This window comes from Parambassis ranga, chromosome 10 (assembly GCF_900634625.1).
Source record: "Parambassis ranga chromosome 10, fParRan2.1, whole genome shotgun sequence".
NCBI lineage: Eukaryota > Metazoa > Chordata > Actinopteri > Ambassidae > Parambassis > Parambassis ranga.
In genome coordinates, this window is record NC_041031.1 from 21461492 (window position 1) to 21475073 (window position 13582).

Here is a 13582-nt window from a genome sequence, read left to right on the forward strand (position 1 = left end):
AGTGAGAGAGAGAGTGTGTGAGTGAGTGTGTGTGTGTGTGTGAGAGAGTGTGTGAGTGGGAGAGTGAGTGAGTGAGAGAGAGAGAGAGTGTGAGTGAGGGAGAGTGAGAGAGTGAGTGAGTGTGTGTGAGAGAGTGTGAGAGTGAGAGAGTGAGTGTGAGTGAGAGAGAGAGAGTGTGAGTGTGTGTGTGAGTGAGAGAGAGAGAGAGTGTGTGTGAGAGTGAGTGTGAGAGAGAGAGAGTGTGTGAGTGAGAGAGAGTGAGTGTGAGTGAGAGAGAGAGTGAGTGAGTGAGAGAGAGAGAGAGTGTGTGTGAGAGTGAGTGTGAGAGAGAGAGAGTGTGTGAGTGAGTGTGAGAGAGAGAGAGTGTGTGAGTGAGTGTGTGTGTGGGAGAGTGAGAGAGAGTGAGTGTGAGTGAGAGAGAGAGAGTGAGTGAGTGAGAGAGAGAGAGAGTGTGAGTGAGAGAGAGAGAGAGTGTGAGTGAGAGAGAGAGAGAGTGTGAGTGAGAGAGAGAGAGAGTGTGAGAGAGAGTGTGTGAGTGAGAGAGAGTGTGAGTGAGTGAGTGTGAGAGTGTGTGTGAGAGTGAGTGTGAGTGAGAGAGAGTGTGTGAGTGAGAGTGTGTGAGTGAGAGAGAGTGTGAGTGAGTGAGTGTGAGTGAGAGAGAGAGTGTGTGAGTGAGTGTGTGTGTGTGTGTGAGAGAGTGTGTGAGTGGGAGAGTGAGTGAGTGAGAGAGAGAGAGAGTGTGAGTGAGAGAGAGAGAGAGTGTGTGAGTGAGAGAGTGAGTGTGAGTGTGAGGGAGAGTGAGCGAGAGAGAGTGTGAGTGAGAGTGTGTGTGTGCGTGGGAGAGAGTGTGAGAGTGAGAGAGAGAGAGTGGGAGAGTGAGTGTGAGTGAGAGAGAGTGTGAGTGAGAGTGTGTGAGTGAGAGAGAGTGTGAGAGTGAGGGAGAGTGAGAGAGTGAGTGAGTGTGTGTGAGAGAGTGTGTGTGAGTGTGTGTGAGTGTGTGTGAGAGAGTGTGAGAGTGAGAGAGTGAGTGTGAGTGAGAGAGAGAGTGTGAGTGTGTGTGTGAGTGAGAGAGAGAGAGTGTGTGTGAGAGTGAGTGTGAGAGAGAGAGAGTGTGTGAGTGAGTGTGTGTGTGGGAGAGAGTGAGTGAGTGTGTGTGTGGGAGAGAGTGAGTGTGTGTGTGGGAGAGAGAGTGTGTGAGTGAGAGAGTGTGAGAGTGTGAGTGAGAGTGAGCGAGAGAGAGTGTGAGTGTGAGAGAGAGTGTGAGTGAGAGAGAGAGTGAGTGAGTGTGTGTGTGGGAGAGAGTGAGTGTGTGTGTGGGAGAGAGAGTGTGTGAGTGAGAGAGTGTGAGAGTGTGTGAGTGAGAGAGTGAGTGAGTGTGTGTGAGAGAGAAAGAGTGTGAGTGTGTGAGTGTGTGTGAGTGAGTGTGTGTGTGTGTGAGAGAGTGTGTGAGTGGGAGAGTGAGAGAGAGAGTGTGTGAGAGAGTGAGTGTGAGTGAGAGAGAGAGAGTGGGAGAGTGAGTGAGTGAGAGAGTGTGAGAGTGAGAGAGAGTGAGTGTGAGTGAGAGGGAGAGTGAGCGAGAGAGGGTGTGAGTGTGAGAGAGAGTGTGAGTGAGAGAGAGTGAGTGTGAGTGAGAGAGAGAGTGAGTGAGTGTGAGTGAGTGAGTGTGAGTGTGTGAGTGAGAGAGAGAGAGTGGGAGAGTGAGTGAGTGTGTGTGAGAGAGAAAGAGTGTGAGTGAGAGAGAGTGTGAGAGTGAGGGAGAGTGAGAGAGTGAGTGAGAGTGTGAGAGTGAGGGAGAGTGAGAGAGAGAGTGAGTGAGTGTGTGTGAGAGAGTGTGAGTGTGTGTGTGAGTGAGAGAGAGAGAGAGAGAGTGAGTGTGTGAGTGGGAGAGTGAGAGAGAGAGAGAAAGAGAGAGAGAGTGTGAGAGAGAGTGAGTGAGTAACAAGTTTTCATTTTGGGTTGATGCAATTAAATTGTTTCATTTCTTCGCTTCACTTCTTTACTTGAATGCATCAAGTAAAGAAGTGAAGGCATCACAGTGTCTGCAGAACAAAAACAAACTCCTAAAATAAGACAAAGGCACCAGGATCATCATAATCCACCTCACATACTGGATGTTTGGGCTGGTCTGCAACAAAAATGTCTGCTCTTATTAAATTCAACTTTTAAAGTCATATTTAATTAGTACCCATGAGGTCATTTATCCTGTGTTATCTGACTTTTTAGGAGCAGTGGGCAGCAACAAGGCAAAGCCTGGGGACCAGCTACAGTTCTGAGGTCAGTGCTGTGATCAAGGACGGTGAGGGTCCAATAATTCCTATTTTTATGTGCCCCTGAAAAACTTTTTTTTTAATATTTTAGAACTTTAAAACATTTGTGGCCCGTGATATAGGACGAGATTAGTATAATTCCATCCTTATACTGTGACCCATTGCACAGGAATTACAGCAGGTTTGCTGCATCTTCAAAAAAAAAAGTTCCCACATCTTCCAGAACAAAGAATCTGGATCAGGGCACTTACTCGTTGCAGATGATGACTTTGCAGTCCTCTGGTTTGCCGAAAACCTGGAAGCGTTTCCTCAGCATGTTCTGGGTCACGCTGCTTGGCAGGTTGTGGATGTAAAACACCTGGCAGTTGTCCTGGCAACAGAGAAACCATAGCAACAGTCAGGACAAAGGACAACACAGAATACTGATACACGTGGGAACTACAGCTGAGTGGCATGCTGAGGCCCAACGCTTCAGATGGCCCTGTGTTCATCGACACGCAGCGTTATTGTGATGCTGCAGCTGTGCTGTGGAACAAGGCTCAGTCTGTGTCCCTTAAACTTGAGGCCAAAAAGTTTCTTTTATTCAACAGCACTGCAGCATGCAGGTGACTGCAGAACGTGAATGTTCTATACCTCGTCAGACTTGGCTTTGTTCCTCTGCTTGTCGTCAGGACAGATCTCCGAGTTCTCACTAAAGAGGACAAGAAAGAGAGAGAGGAGAGAGGAGAGGTAGCGAGTGAGATAAGGACGGGCACAAGGTGAAACTTAAATGTCAGACAGGAACACGAAAGAGGTGAACTGCGGCAAAAAAAGTCATTCTGCACTGACTAAAGTCGAGCTCTTCTGTTTTTTGTCCCCGTCTCTTACATCCCTACCCCCCCTCTCTGTTTTTATTGTGCAGAAATGAGACTACAGACTTCATCCTATGTAAAACAGTCAGCTGTGCGGCTTCAGAAGTCAGATCGAGTGTTTTTATAGTCACAGATCTACATGCTCAACTACTGCCTGACATTTAGAAGATGCCGTTTTATCACCTAAAAACCTCAGTTTATAAATATCTAATATGAAGAAATAATTATCTCAATTCCTCTGATATTTCTCTGAGTCTCCTTGACCTACATCTTTACATCGGTCCTCTTCCCTCCTTAGACTCATTGCCTCACCTGCAGTCTGTCTTGCTGGAAGGGGAATCGGGACACAGGTGAAGGATGGGTGAGGGCGAGCGAGATGCAGACGAGCGCTCCGCCTCTTCTTCGGAAGCTGGTGGCGTGGCAGCCATCGACTGGCAGTCTGATGGAGGCGAGGACGACATCACCACAGCCGTCTGCTGCTCCTGCAGTTCTGCGACTTCCGCCGTCACCAGCCTCTCCTCGTTCTCCTTGTCCTTGTCATCCGCTTCCTGATCATCAGCTGCTTTGGGCGCGGGGGTGCCAACTCCGTCGCTCCCTCCTTGCGTCTGCAACATGGCGCCGAGGATGGCAGCGCTGCGCTTGCGGCTCTCCCCAAGGCTCAGCACACAGTAGTCGTGGTCGCCAAAGCTGCGATGGGCGTCGCCCTCGCCCACCTGGCCCCGTCGCAGTTGGGCGTACAGCTCCGTCTGCTCCGGCAGCTTCCGCTGGTGAGTGCGGCTCAACCAGGACGAGCCCTTTGTGGCAACACTGGTGTTGGAAGTTGTGTGGACAGAGTCTCCGCCGCCACCTCCGCCATCCACTCCTCTGCCTCCCACTCCTCCGCTGCCCTTTCCTCCCTCTGACGGCTTGAAGAGCTCATCTTCCACAGGTTTGTGGGGTGGGGTAGTGGGAGGGGTGAGACCTGAGCAAAGAAGGGAAACATGAGCATGTTAGAAACCCCAATCAGCTGTCTTCACCTGCTCACATGCTTTGTGTTAAACCAAGTCATTGAAGCTCTTGCTTGTAGTATTTACTTGTAAGTACATCCAAGAGTTTTCAGATCGAGGCAACAGGCCTCACAGCACATTTGTCTGAAGACATTTCACCAGAACCTCAAAAAAACGATGCTGTGAGTTCAGCTGCCTTGATCTTAGAACACCTGGATATAACATGGACGAAAGAGCGGACTTCACAGACACTCTGTTGGTGTCACTTTGACCTTCTCATCTAGCCCTGCAAGAAAACTCTCACTTAACTCCCTGACCCACAAAACCTGCTTTAAAAGTTTGACAAAATCCAGAAAAAAAGGAGGAGTTTGTGTATCTCCGGGTCCTGTTCACAAGTGAGGGAAGGAGATAATATAATAGGCAGATTGGTGCAGCCTCTGCAGTCTGCTGTGGTGAAAAAGGAGCCGAGCATAAAGGCAAAGCTCTCGATTTACCGGTCAATCTAGGTCCCTACTCTCACCTATGGTCATGAGTTTTGGGGTAGTGACCAGAATGAGAGACCATGCTTCTCAGCTGGCCTGGGAATGCCTCGGGAAGTGTCCAGGGAGAGGGAAGTCTGGGTGTCTCTGCTTAAACCCGGCCCCAGATCAGCGGTTTGACGATAGATGGATGTGGAACACATTTTTTCTTTCAAGATGGGAATGTGTATAAATGTTCAATTATTTGTCAAATTAATAAAGAACATTTTTTCCCCCATGTTTGTATATGTTTCTGTTAAACCGCAAAATAGACATGTTTGATTTTTATCTCTTAACTTGAAGAGTTACAGACGTTAAAGACCTTTTTAAGCATCTGCACCCTCAGATCAATCTGAAAAATCAATCTGATTGATGCACAGCTACATGTACCTTCTATTAAACCCCACTATCCGTCCCTTTATAGCTCTATGTTTAGAGGTGCATCGAAACAAACAGCGGAGTAAAGATGAGATTTACCTGCCGTTCCACACAGATCCACACTGAGCGTCTGCTCAAAAGGCTTGGTGCTGTACTGGGGCTCTCTGTTGTGAAGAAGCAGATCAAAGCAGAGGGAGAAATTAAAGACTGCTGTGTCATCTCAGAATATATAGCACATTTCAAACATTCAACATGAAACCAATAAAAGCCCTAAAAGGCTCTCAGACAGCTGTTTCTTCAGCACCTATTCAGCTGCTGTCTGCTGAATTTGAATTATATTCCTCCCTGTAAATGCTACTGGCATTTCTCAGCACTCCTTGTTTCTTATCACAACAGCCATATGTACTGTGCTGTCCTCTCCCCTATTCTTCCTCTGCTATTTCTAGCTGTCTGTTTCTGTTTCTCCAGTTGCCATGAAAGGCGGAAGCTGTGCCGAGTGGATTGGCTTCAGGCGGGATATTACCTACCCTCCACAGCAAACAGCAGAATAAAGTAAAAAAAAAAAAAAAAAAAAAGCACACACGCACACAGAATACTCTTTTTGCCAGCACTTCAGAAGATGGATTCATTTAGAAGATGGACAGACGCCAGAGGTTTGAACAGGACGGCCATTCAAGCTTTGAGGCTGGATGGGTGGGGAGGTTAATTTGGAAAAGTAAGAGCAGTGTGGGCTTTCTGTCTGGCACAGATTAAAATCGGAGTAAGCCAGCCAGGGGTCCTGATTCATTAGGGATCTTTAAATAAAAACAAAAATGCTGAATCTGGTCCTGGTTTGTCTGAGAATATACCAGTTTTATGAGATTACGCCTGCAAACAGTGCTCACTGATAGGAGCTTCTGCTGCATATAGACAATCAGGCTTCTATTCTTTATGACTTATGAGGTGGCAAAACTTAATTTCAGTGCAGCACGTGCTTTCTATGAATTTAAATATGTATTAGTGTCACTGTGTGTTTGACTTTAGCGGCACACTGATGGTTTTAACTTCGTGCTTATGTGTCACGAACATATCTGAATTACTCCAGATTATGAAGCTCTGCATTACATATAATCGTGACAATGAAATAAAACCCCAAATAGGATCAAATCAATTAAAGGAGATTTTTTACAATTGGCAGCAAAGGTGATTACCACAGTAATTTGCATGTTTACAGGCATTAGATTAGTATAGCTGCACCAATCCTCGGCTCCCTAATGGAATCCATCTCTCTCATAAATAAACACGTCCCATAATGTTCCACGTATTTCTTCTTTGTCCTGCATTTATAAATTTGTATAAAGAGCCAAGTCATGCTCTGGTTAAAATATTACAGCTGTTCTAGCTGCAGCCCAATCTACAATTTACCCCTATCCATGACACAACGGATGGACATCTGTCCCTATCATATCACATGCAAAGTGGACAGGCATCCACAGGGGGTCATGTGGTCTCTGCTGACACACACCGTTAGGTCTGGAAAATAATCCAGTTATTTTTCTCACCTCAGCCTTTAACAGAAGTAATAGAACAAAAGAAACTCCTGTTGTCTCTTGGAGTTGGATAAACTAGTACAACTTCTGCGATGCTTAACGTTCCTTACCCTGCTACTGCATGCTAGGTGCTTCATGAAAAATTAAAGGATTACTTGGACCATGCTACAAATGCAGGATAAAACTGCAGCACAGGTACTTTATGTGGAGAGACTCACCCTGTGGACTTTGGGTTGAGAGGCAGGCAGAGGCAGGCGCGTTTTTCTGCAACGTGAACAAAAAGCCTGTTACAACCATGCACTATATCTCACACACACACAGAAAGGACACCCCTGCACACAGAACTCACCTGAACATAGTAAAGCATACAGTTTATCTGGTAATGTTCCTAAACATGTTTAAACTTTGACATCTACATCAGACCTGAGGAGCGATCAGCACACCTCAGGTCAAACAGACAAATCAATGACACGCTGTATATGCAGATAATGTGAGTCATTCAACTATGTAAACTGAGAGTGAAAGCCAGTGTGTGTTCAGCTAACCGTGGCAGCAGGGTTTGGTCGGCTCAGGTGAAGCTGCGCTGCCATTACTTGAAGTTAGCTGTTCTGGCTGTTTGTCCGTCGTGGTTCCCCCTCCTGCTTGGGTGGGCAGGAGTTTGACTCCTGCTCGTCCCTCCTCCTTCTCCTCCTTGTCCTTCCCCTCCACATCCCTTGCCCGTCCAGGCCGCAGCCTTTTGGCGAAGCGGCTAGGAAACGTGGCCAGCCGCCTGGAGCGCCGCACTGAGAACGAGCCGCCGTTTTCCACGGTCTCCTCCAGGCTCTGCTGAGGCTCAGAGAAGTCATTTCTCCTCTCAAGGGAGGAAGAGTCTTTACGAAGCTCTGGTTTAGGGTTGGTGGAGCTGGGGGATTGGGCTGATTTAGCTGGGGCAGGGGGAGCAGGTGCTCCTCTGTGTGGGCTGTGGGAGTGGGAGTAGGGTGGGCTGTGCAGTCTGTAAGGCTTGCTCACATCGAAGGAGCTGCTCTGCTGCAGGAGCTCGCGGAGAAGGGAGTTGGCCTTCATCTCCCTTCGCCTTGCAAAGGGGAGCCTCCTGGGGGCGCTGTTTGCTGTCCCAGTGAAGCCCCCACTAGTCCCCGGAGTGGCCACTAGAACAACTCTGCTGTGAGAGTTTGTGGTGGCCGGGCGGGAGGCCTCGGGTCTGGCCCGAGGCCTCGGGAGGTCGCGGTCCTTGCGCTCCCAGCCCTGCTGCTTGCGCGTGGGCAGGCAGTAGGTGTGCATGTACGTGATCAGCTCAACCACCGAGTGCAGTTCTTTCTCTGAGCTGAACTGAGGCTTAGCCGGCTCAGCGGAGACGGCCACCGCCGCGCCCTCCACTTCGCTGCTGGAAGACTCCTCCTCTTCCTCCTCCTCCTCATCTTCCTCTGACTCACTGTCCTCATCCTCCTCTTCCTCCTCTTCCTCCTCCGTGTCGGGAGCCAGGGTGTCCTCTGTGTCCTGGGCGGTGGTGAGGTGGCGGTGCAGCTCGGTGCACAGGCGCCCTGCTGGACGCACCGCTCTGGGCTTCCGCTCCTGTGGGAGGTCGCTCTGAGGGAACAGACAAGAAAATATAAACACTATTAACTTCCTTCACTTTGTCGGCAAGGTTTCTGTCCGACACTTAAAGCACCTCCTCGTGTCCAATGTTCTTTTTTTGTGATAATATTTTATTACACCATCTACAGTTCTTCATAAGAAAGACAAATGGGCCTCAACACAAACACGTATCTTCAATTTCCTGCCTGGATACAGCAGTAAATTTTTCTTCTGAATTCGTGAGGGATGATTCAGTGTGCAGCTGCAGTGAAATGGATGATTCCATATTACTCATACAGAGAGAGAGAGAGAGAGAGAGAGAGAGACTATGATTCACTGTTGCCCTCTTGCCCTGTCAGTCAATACTCTCGCCATCTGCCACAGCAAAGTCACGCTACTCTAAAACTAAAGCTCCCCCTCACACACACACACACTTAGGAGTGTGTGTGTGTGTGTGTGTGTGTGATGGATACAGGCTCGGCTTATCCCCACTCTGCTTCCTGTGGGTATTCTGTATCCTCCTTTCCCGACCAGGAGCAGGAGCCCGTTTGAAGGCTCACTGTGCTTTATGCTTGTACAAGATAAATGACTGGTGTTGTAATCAATGACCACTTGAAGCACAATGCTAGCAGCTATCCAATTACTGCTAAGTCATACAGCAGTAGCCATTGTAAATGTCCTCTCCTCCCCAACAACACATCTATCACAGGCAGCAGCTGAAGGTCTCAGCCAGCTTGAAGGCTCCCAGAGTTTTTATTCTAAAATGAAATATCTATCATTTGGAAAATAAAAGCTGCTGCTGTTGATGGACTGCTGCTGGTCGCACTGCGGAAAGTTTTGACATCCTTTCCTATCAGTGTAAACACTATACACAGTGTCTGTGATCTGTCAGAGGTTGGATTTAGCTGCTGCAAGTGCTGATGGTGCCATGTAAATTGCAATCTTAGAACATGTTCATGTAAATAAATGACTTTTAAATGGCTGAATGAAGCAACACAATGGTGTCTGAGTCTATGAGAAATGAGCCTCATTAGTGTCGTAGGTGGAGCTGATGCAACAGTGTCTCGCTGGCAACTGACTGACAACACAATATCCTCACACACCTACGACAACAGCTCTGGTATAGGGGATGGGGGCGTGACGTCATTGTTCTAACGCCGCGGTGCCTGGCGGGAAAAATCGCCATGTTTTGAGGCCAGTTGTTGTGAAGCGAGGAAGAAGCCATGGGAAGAACTTGTTGTGTTGTTGGCTGTAATGTCCGATCAGTTTCGGTTTAGCTGCTCCTTTGGACAGCAGGCCTCATGCCACACCAAATGCCACTTTGGGACCTTGCCATCACTCCCGTTGGAGGGGCCTTCTGAATGAGAATGACCTGAGACAGGTAGCAGAAGTGGTCAAAATGTTCAATCGTTGTTGTGGGTTTTCATCCAGTAGGTTTGGATTCACATCCACCTGTGGAAGCTGCTATTTTCTTTTATTTAAGTGCATGGTTACCTGCTGCGGACGAGGTTTAGGCACTAAAATCACTTGGGTTGGTATCATGCTTGGTACGTACAAAGAGCTACAATTTATGTGAGTAATAGTCTGCAGCCTATAGAATTTAGGAGTGGTTTTAAGCTCTGAACTAATATGCCAGAAAGTGAAAGAAGACACAAAGTGAATCCGGACCGACCTGTAGGAATGAGTTTTAGCGTGTAAACAGAAATATGAATTGTTTGACACTAACGTGAAGGATGTGTGGAGACAGCAGTTTAAAGCACTGCAGCGGCAGTGATGCTGCTGCAGCTCCCAAAATATAACAGTGAATTACTTCTGCCTTAACTCGCCACACTGAGAGGAAGTGATTGGAAAAATCCAATTTTGTTATCTCGCCTGCTTTCGGAAGACACAGGGAACGAAGCGTTAACCGGTGACAGAGACAGAACACAGACTCAGCTCTACTCCACAGTCTGTTATTATACTACAGGACACAAAATGAAAGCAGAGCTTTTGAAATATTTAAAATCATATCATCCCATGACTTATTCATGTCATTTTTGACACCTCACCTTAGCCAGAGGTCTGACTGGACGTAGGTGCAGGCTTCTGTTGCTGTAGCGATGACTGTGGACCCCGTCTTTGTGCACATCGACGCCCGTGGGCACGTTGGGAGGAGTCAGCAGCAGCTTCTTCAGCTGAGGAGGAAAAACAGAGATCAAAAGAGTTTAGAGCAAATTAGCAGCCATCACAGTGCTCAGAGAGAACTGACTGCACGCAGATGTAAAAATATGAGGAACTGAATACGTGAAGAAATGGAACTGTTGACATTTGGCTCCTTCAGCCTTTCATTCCTAGTTTTAATCTATATTCTGTCAACTGTTAACGTGCTGCAGATGGATGTTTGAGAAGGGAATAATGTGCAGAAGAGGTCATGATACTGTGCATTTATCACTTCACTAAAGCTGACAGTTACATGGCACATTCATGTTTCCCATTAAAGGCCTGGATGCAGCCACTTTCTCTATAATAACCCACTGCAGCTCCTCCGTCCTTCATCCTTCCATTTCTCAGACACCTCCATTTCTCTCCTCCATCTTCCTCCTCCTCTAATTCCTGTATCATCCCTCGGCTTTTCTTTTGTTTTTTCATCCACAAATTTACGACCTCTAACCCCTCTACTGCCTGCTTCCCTTCCCTCTGCCCATCCCTGCTGATCGCAGGAAACAAAACAGAAATCCTGGGTATTACCTTTCAAATGGATAATACCACAAATGCTCCACATTCCCTCACTATCATTTCACTTACTTCTATTCTATTCATTTCTATTCATCCATTCATTCCAGTGCCTAGCTTCATGACAGGGCTATCAGCTGATATAAATCAGCTTAGGGAGAAAATCCCCCTCTAAGCCGTGCAGCTTCTGCTCCAGGAGACGATGTGGAACATACAGATGTGATCAGAGTGAGGATTGGGAAGGGTCCTGAATGTAGACGACTCAAGTCAATGCAATGTAGCCCCTGGCAGCCATATTGGAGGTCTTGGAAGACCGTGATCGACACAGTCAGGCATGCTAGGTCGCTGCATTTTCACATTGTTAGAGTAAATTACCCATAAAGTGACATAAAGCCCCGCACACGTGCTTTATATTTGATTAAATAGCCCCTTATGGTCCATTGAGTTGGATCTTTAACATTTAATTGTCCCCTGTGCCACAAAGATGGCACCAGGCCAGCTACACAGGAGACGTTCTAACCCACCTCTACGACTTATACATACTCGAGAAGACGTCTTAATACCACCAGGCTTTTAGAAGAAAACATAAGAAGACATCTAAGAAGATGACAGCTGATCTGGAGGTCATAGTAAAGTCATGTTTTGTTTTTTTTTTCCACCGTATTATATTGTAACGCTAATGACTACAACATTACCACCCAACAGCGACGGCTGTAACCGCAGAATACAATCTGGGTCAGATGACTGAACGGGACGATCGGCTGCATCGCTAATGGGGCCACCTTTTTGTGGGAGAGCCAACTTGGCTCACAGTGTGTGATGATGCTTCACGGAGAGTCCCATTGAAAATGAAGTGAAGAGGGGACTGAAGGTTTGTGTCTGTGCTACACACTGAAAACCCTCCGGCAGCATCCGGGCCCCTTTAAACACTCTACTCTTCCTCGCTCTACTCTACTCTGGATGCCTTCCAGAACTCCACTGGCTTCATCAATGGAAGCCTTGTTCTGCAGCGTGACACACACACACAGGCAGATAAAGTGGAGGTGTAGTTGTAATAACATGTGACTAGAAATGCAACAGATTCTTATTTTATTTGTTATTATTTTACTTTATTTTGTTTTGGGATTATATGCTTATTGAAGGGTACCTAAATGTTGCCCAGTGTTTTCTAACTTGATCTTAGGCTCAAGGAATATGTTCCTCCAATCAGGTTTTCTGACCTTCTCAGCCACCGTACCTCTACACCGCAGCACACTTTTGGAGACTTCAAAAGTCTAAATATAGCCACGTCTTTTCCACAAATGGCATCCATCGTTTCCCTTAATTTATAATCTACTGCATTTCAGATTACATTTATTTAATCTCATTTAAAAGTATTTTTGAGTTTGATTGAGTTACATACAGCTTCCTATCATATCATATACGTCTGCATTTCAATATAACTACGTTCAGATTATGACTCATTAATCTGTTTATGGATTTTTGATAATTAAATGTGGATTTCCTTAATCTGAGGCTAATAAACTTCAAAGCAGATTGACATGTAAACATGAGCAGACAGGTGCAGCACTGAGCGTGACAGTGAGGTCATCTGCAGTATCACCTCTGACCAGTAGAGGGCAGGAGCCCCACTCTGAGCAACATGAGTGACAGCAGTCCTGAGACAGTGATGCACTCAACTGATGGAAACACACACACTCACACACATCTGGCAGCTTCAGTGGAGTAAAGAGCATAATGTTATTACAGCAGGCTTTTCTGTCTGAGTGGACGTGAATGTCAGGTTGCTATTTTTGCCACTGATAGCGCACAGAATGGAAACAGAGCCAGGATGATATGATTTATGTACAGTAAAGTCAAATATTCTGCTTTCTGTCAGGGCTCCTGGACATTTTCTGCTGGATTTACATCAGTGGATGTTGAAACTGTGCAGACAAGTGGATCATTAAGGAAATCTAAAAATAAAAGTCAGGGATTATCAGGCTATGTTCGGACTACCGGGGTGAACCGACACAAATCCAATCCTCAATCCCAATTTGAGTCACTTCAGGATGTGGACCTAACTCAGATTTAAATCTTTGTCTAGTACTGCATATGGCACAAACTGATCAACATCTTAATAAACGACGTTTACTCCCACCCCTGTGACGCCCTGGCCTGTTCTGCCAGTGTGGAACACAGCTAAAATGACACCATGCGTCTCATTTCAGATACAGAATACGCCCGGCAGCCTTGACTTTCTAGACACAAACCTGCTCCCTGCAGGTGTTACTGAGATGACACCCGGGGGAAATGACTTCAGAGGCTGCAGTGGCAACAGCAGGCATAGGGGTAGAGGTGGGAACTGGAGTTGTGTGGTGGAAAAATGAAGCTGTGTGTACGTGACCTGCCAGCCGTCAGAGGTACAGAGCAACAGCAAAGTGACTGTGTGGGTTCAGCTCTACTGTTAGAGTGAGCAGGTTAAACTGCACTTCAATGCATGGTGGTAGGGTTGCAGCTTGTTGTGACATGTCATGTTGGCCATTAATGATTTGCATAAATTCTAGGCAACTGGCCACCTCTGGAAACTCTGGCTGAAAACATACTGTAACTGATCAAAAATCAAATCAACTACATGGCTAAAATGGTTCCTAGCTTCCAAACCGACTGCCATGTTGGACTGGTCTGAAGTCTGGGAGCAGATCAAGAGCCAATCACATTACAATGTCATCATTTATCATGGAGTGGTGCAAGATATGCAAGTTATTCTTAATAAGTGGAAGGAAAAGG

At 46.8% G+C, this 13582-nt stretch overlaps 1 protein-coding gene across 1 annotated transcript in view; it reads right to left on the minus strand.

Annotated features, from left to right (window-relative positions):
• The window catches only part of ppargc1b (peroxisome proliferator-activated receptor gamma, coactivator 1 beta), a 74436-nt gene that overhangs the window by 7700 nt on the left and 53154 nt on the right, over positions 1-13582 (minus strand). Inside the window, exons 4-10 of the mRNA XM_028416063.1 lie at positions 10150-10275; positions 7075-8113; positions 6748-6793; positions 5100-5164; positions 3431-4079; positions 2901-2958; positions 2519-2637 (exon numbers count right to left, since the gene is read on the minus strand). Coding sequence (XP_028271864.1) covers positions 2519-2637; positions 2901-2958; positions 3431-4079; positions 5100-5164; positions 6748-6793; positions 7075-8113; positions 10150-10275 — 2102 coding nt within the window. The remainder of the gene's footprint in view (positions 1-2518; positions 2638-2900; positions 2959-3430; positions 4080-5099; positions 5165-6747; positions 6794-7074; positions 8114-10149; positions 10276-13582) is intronic.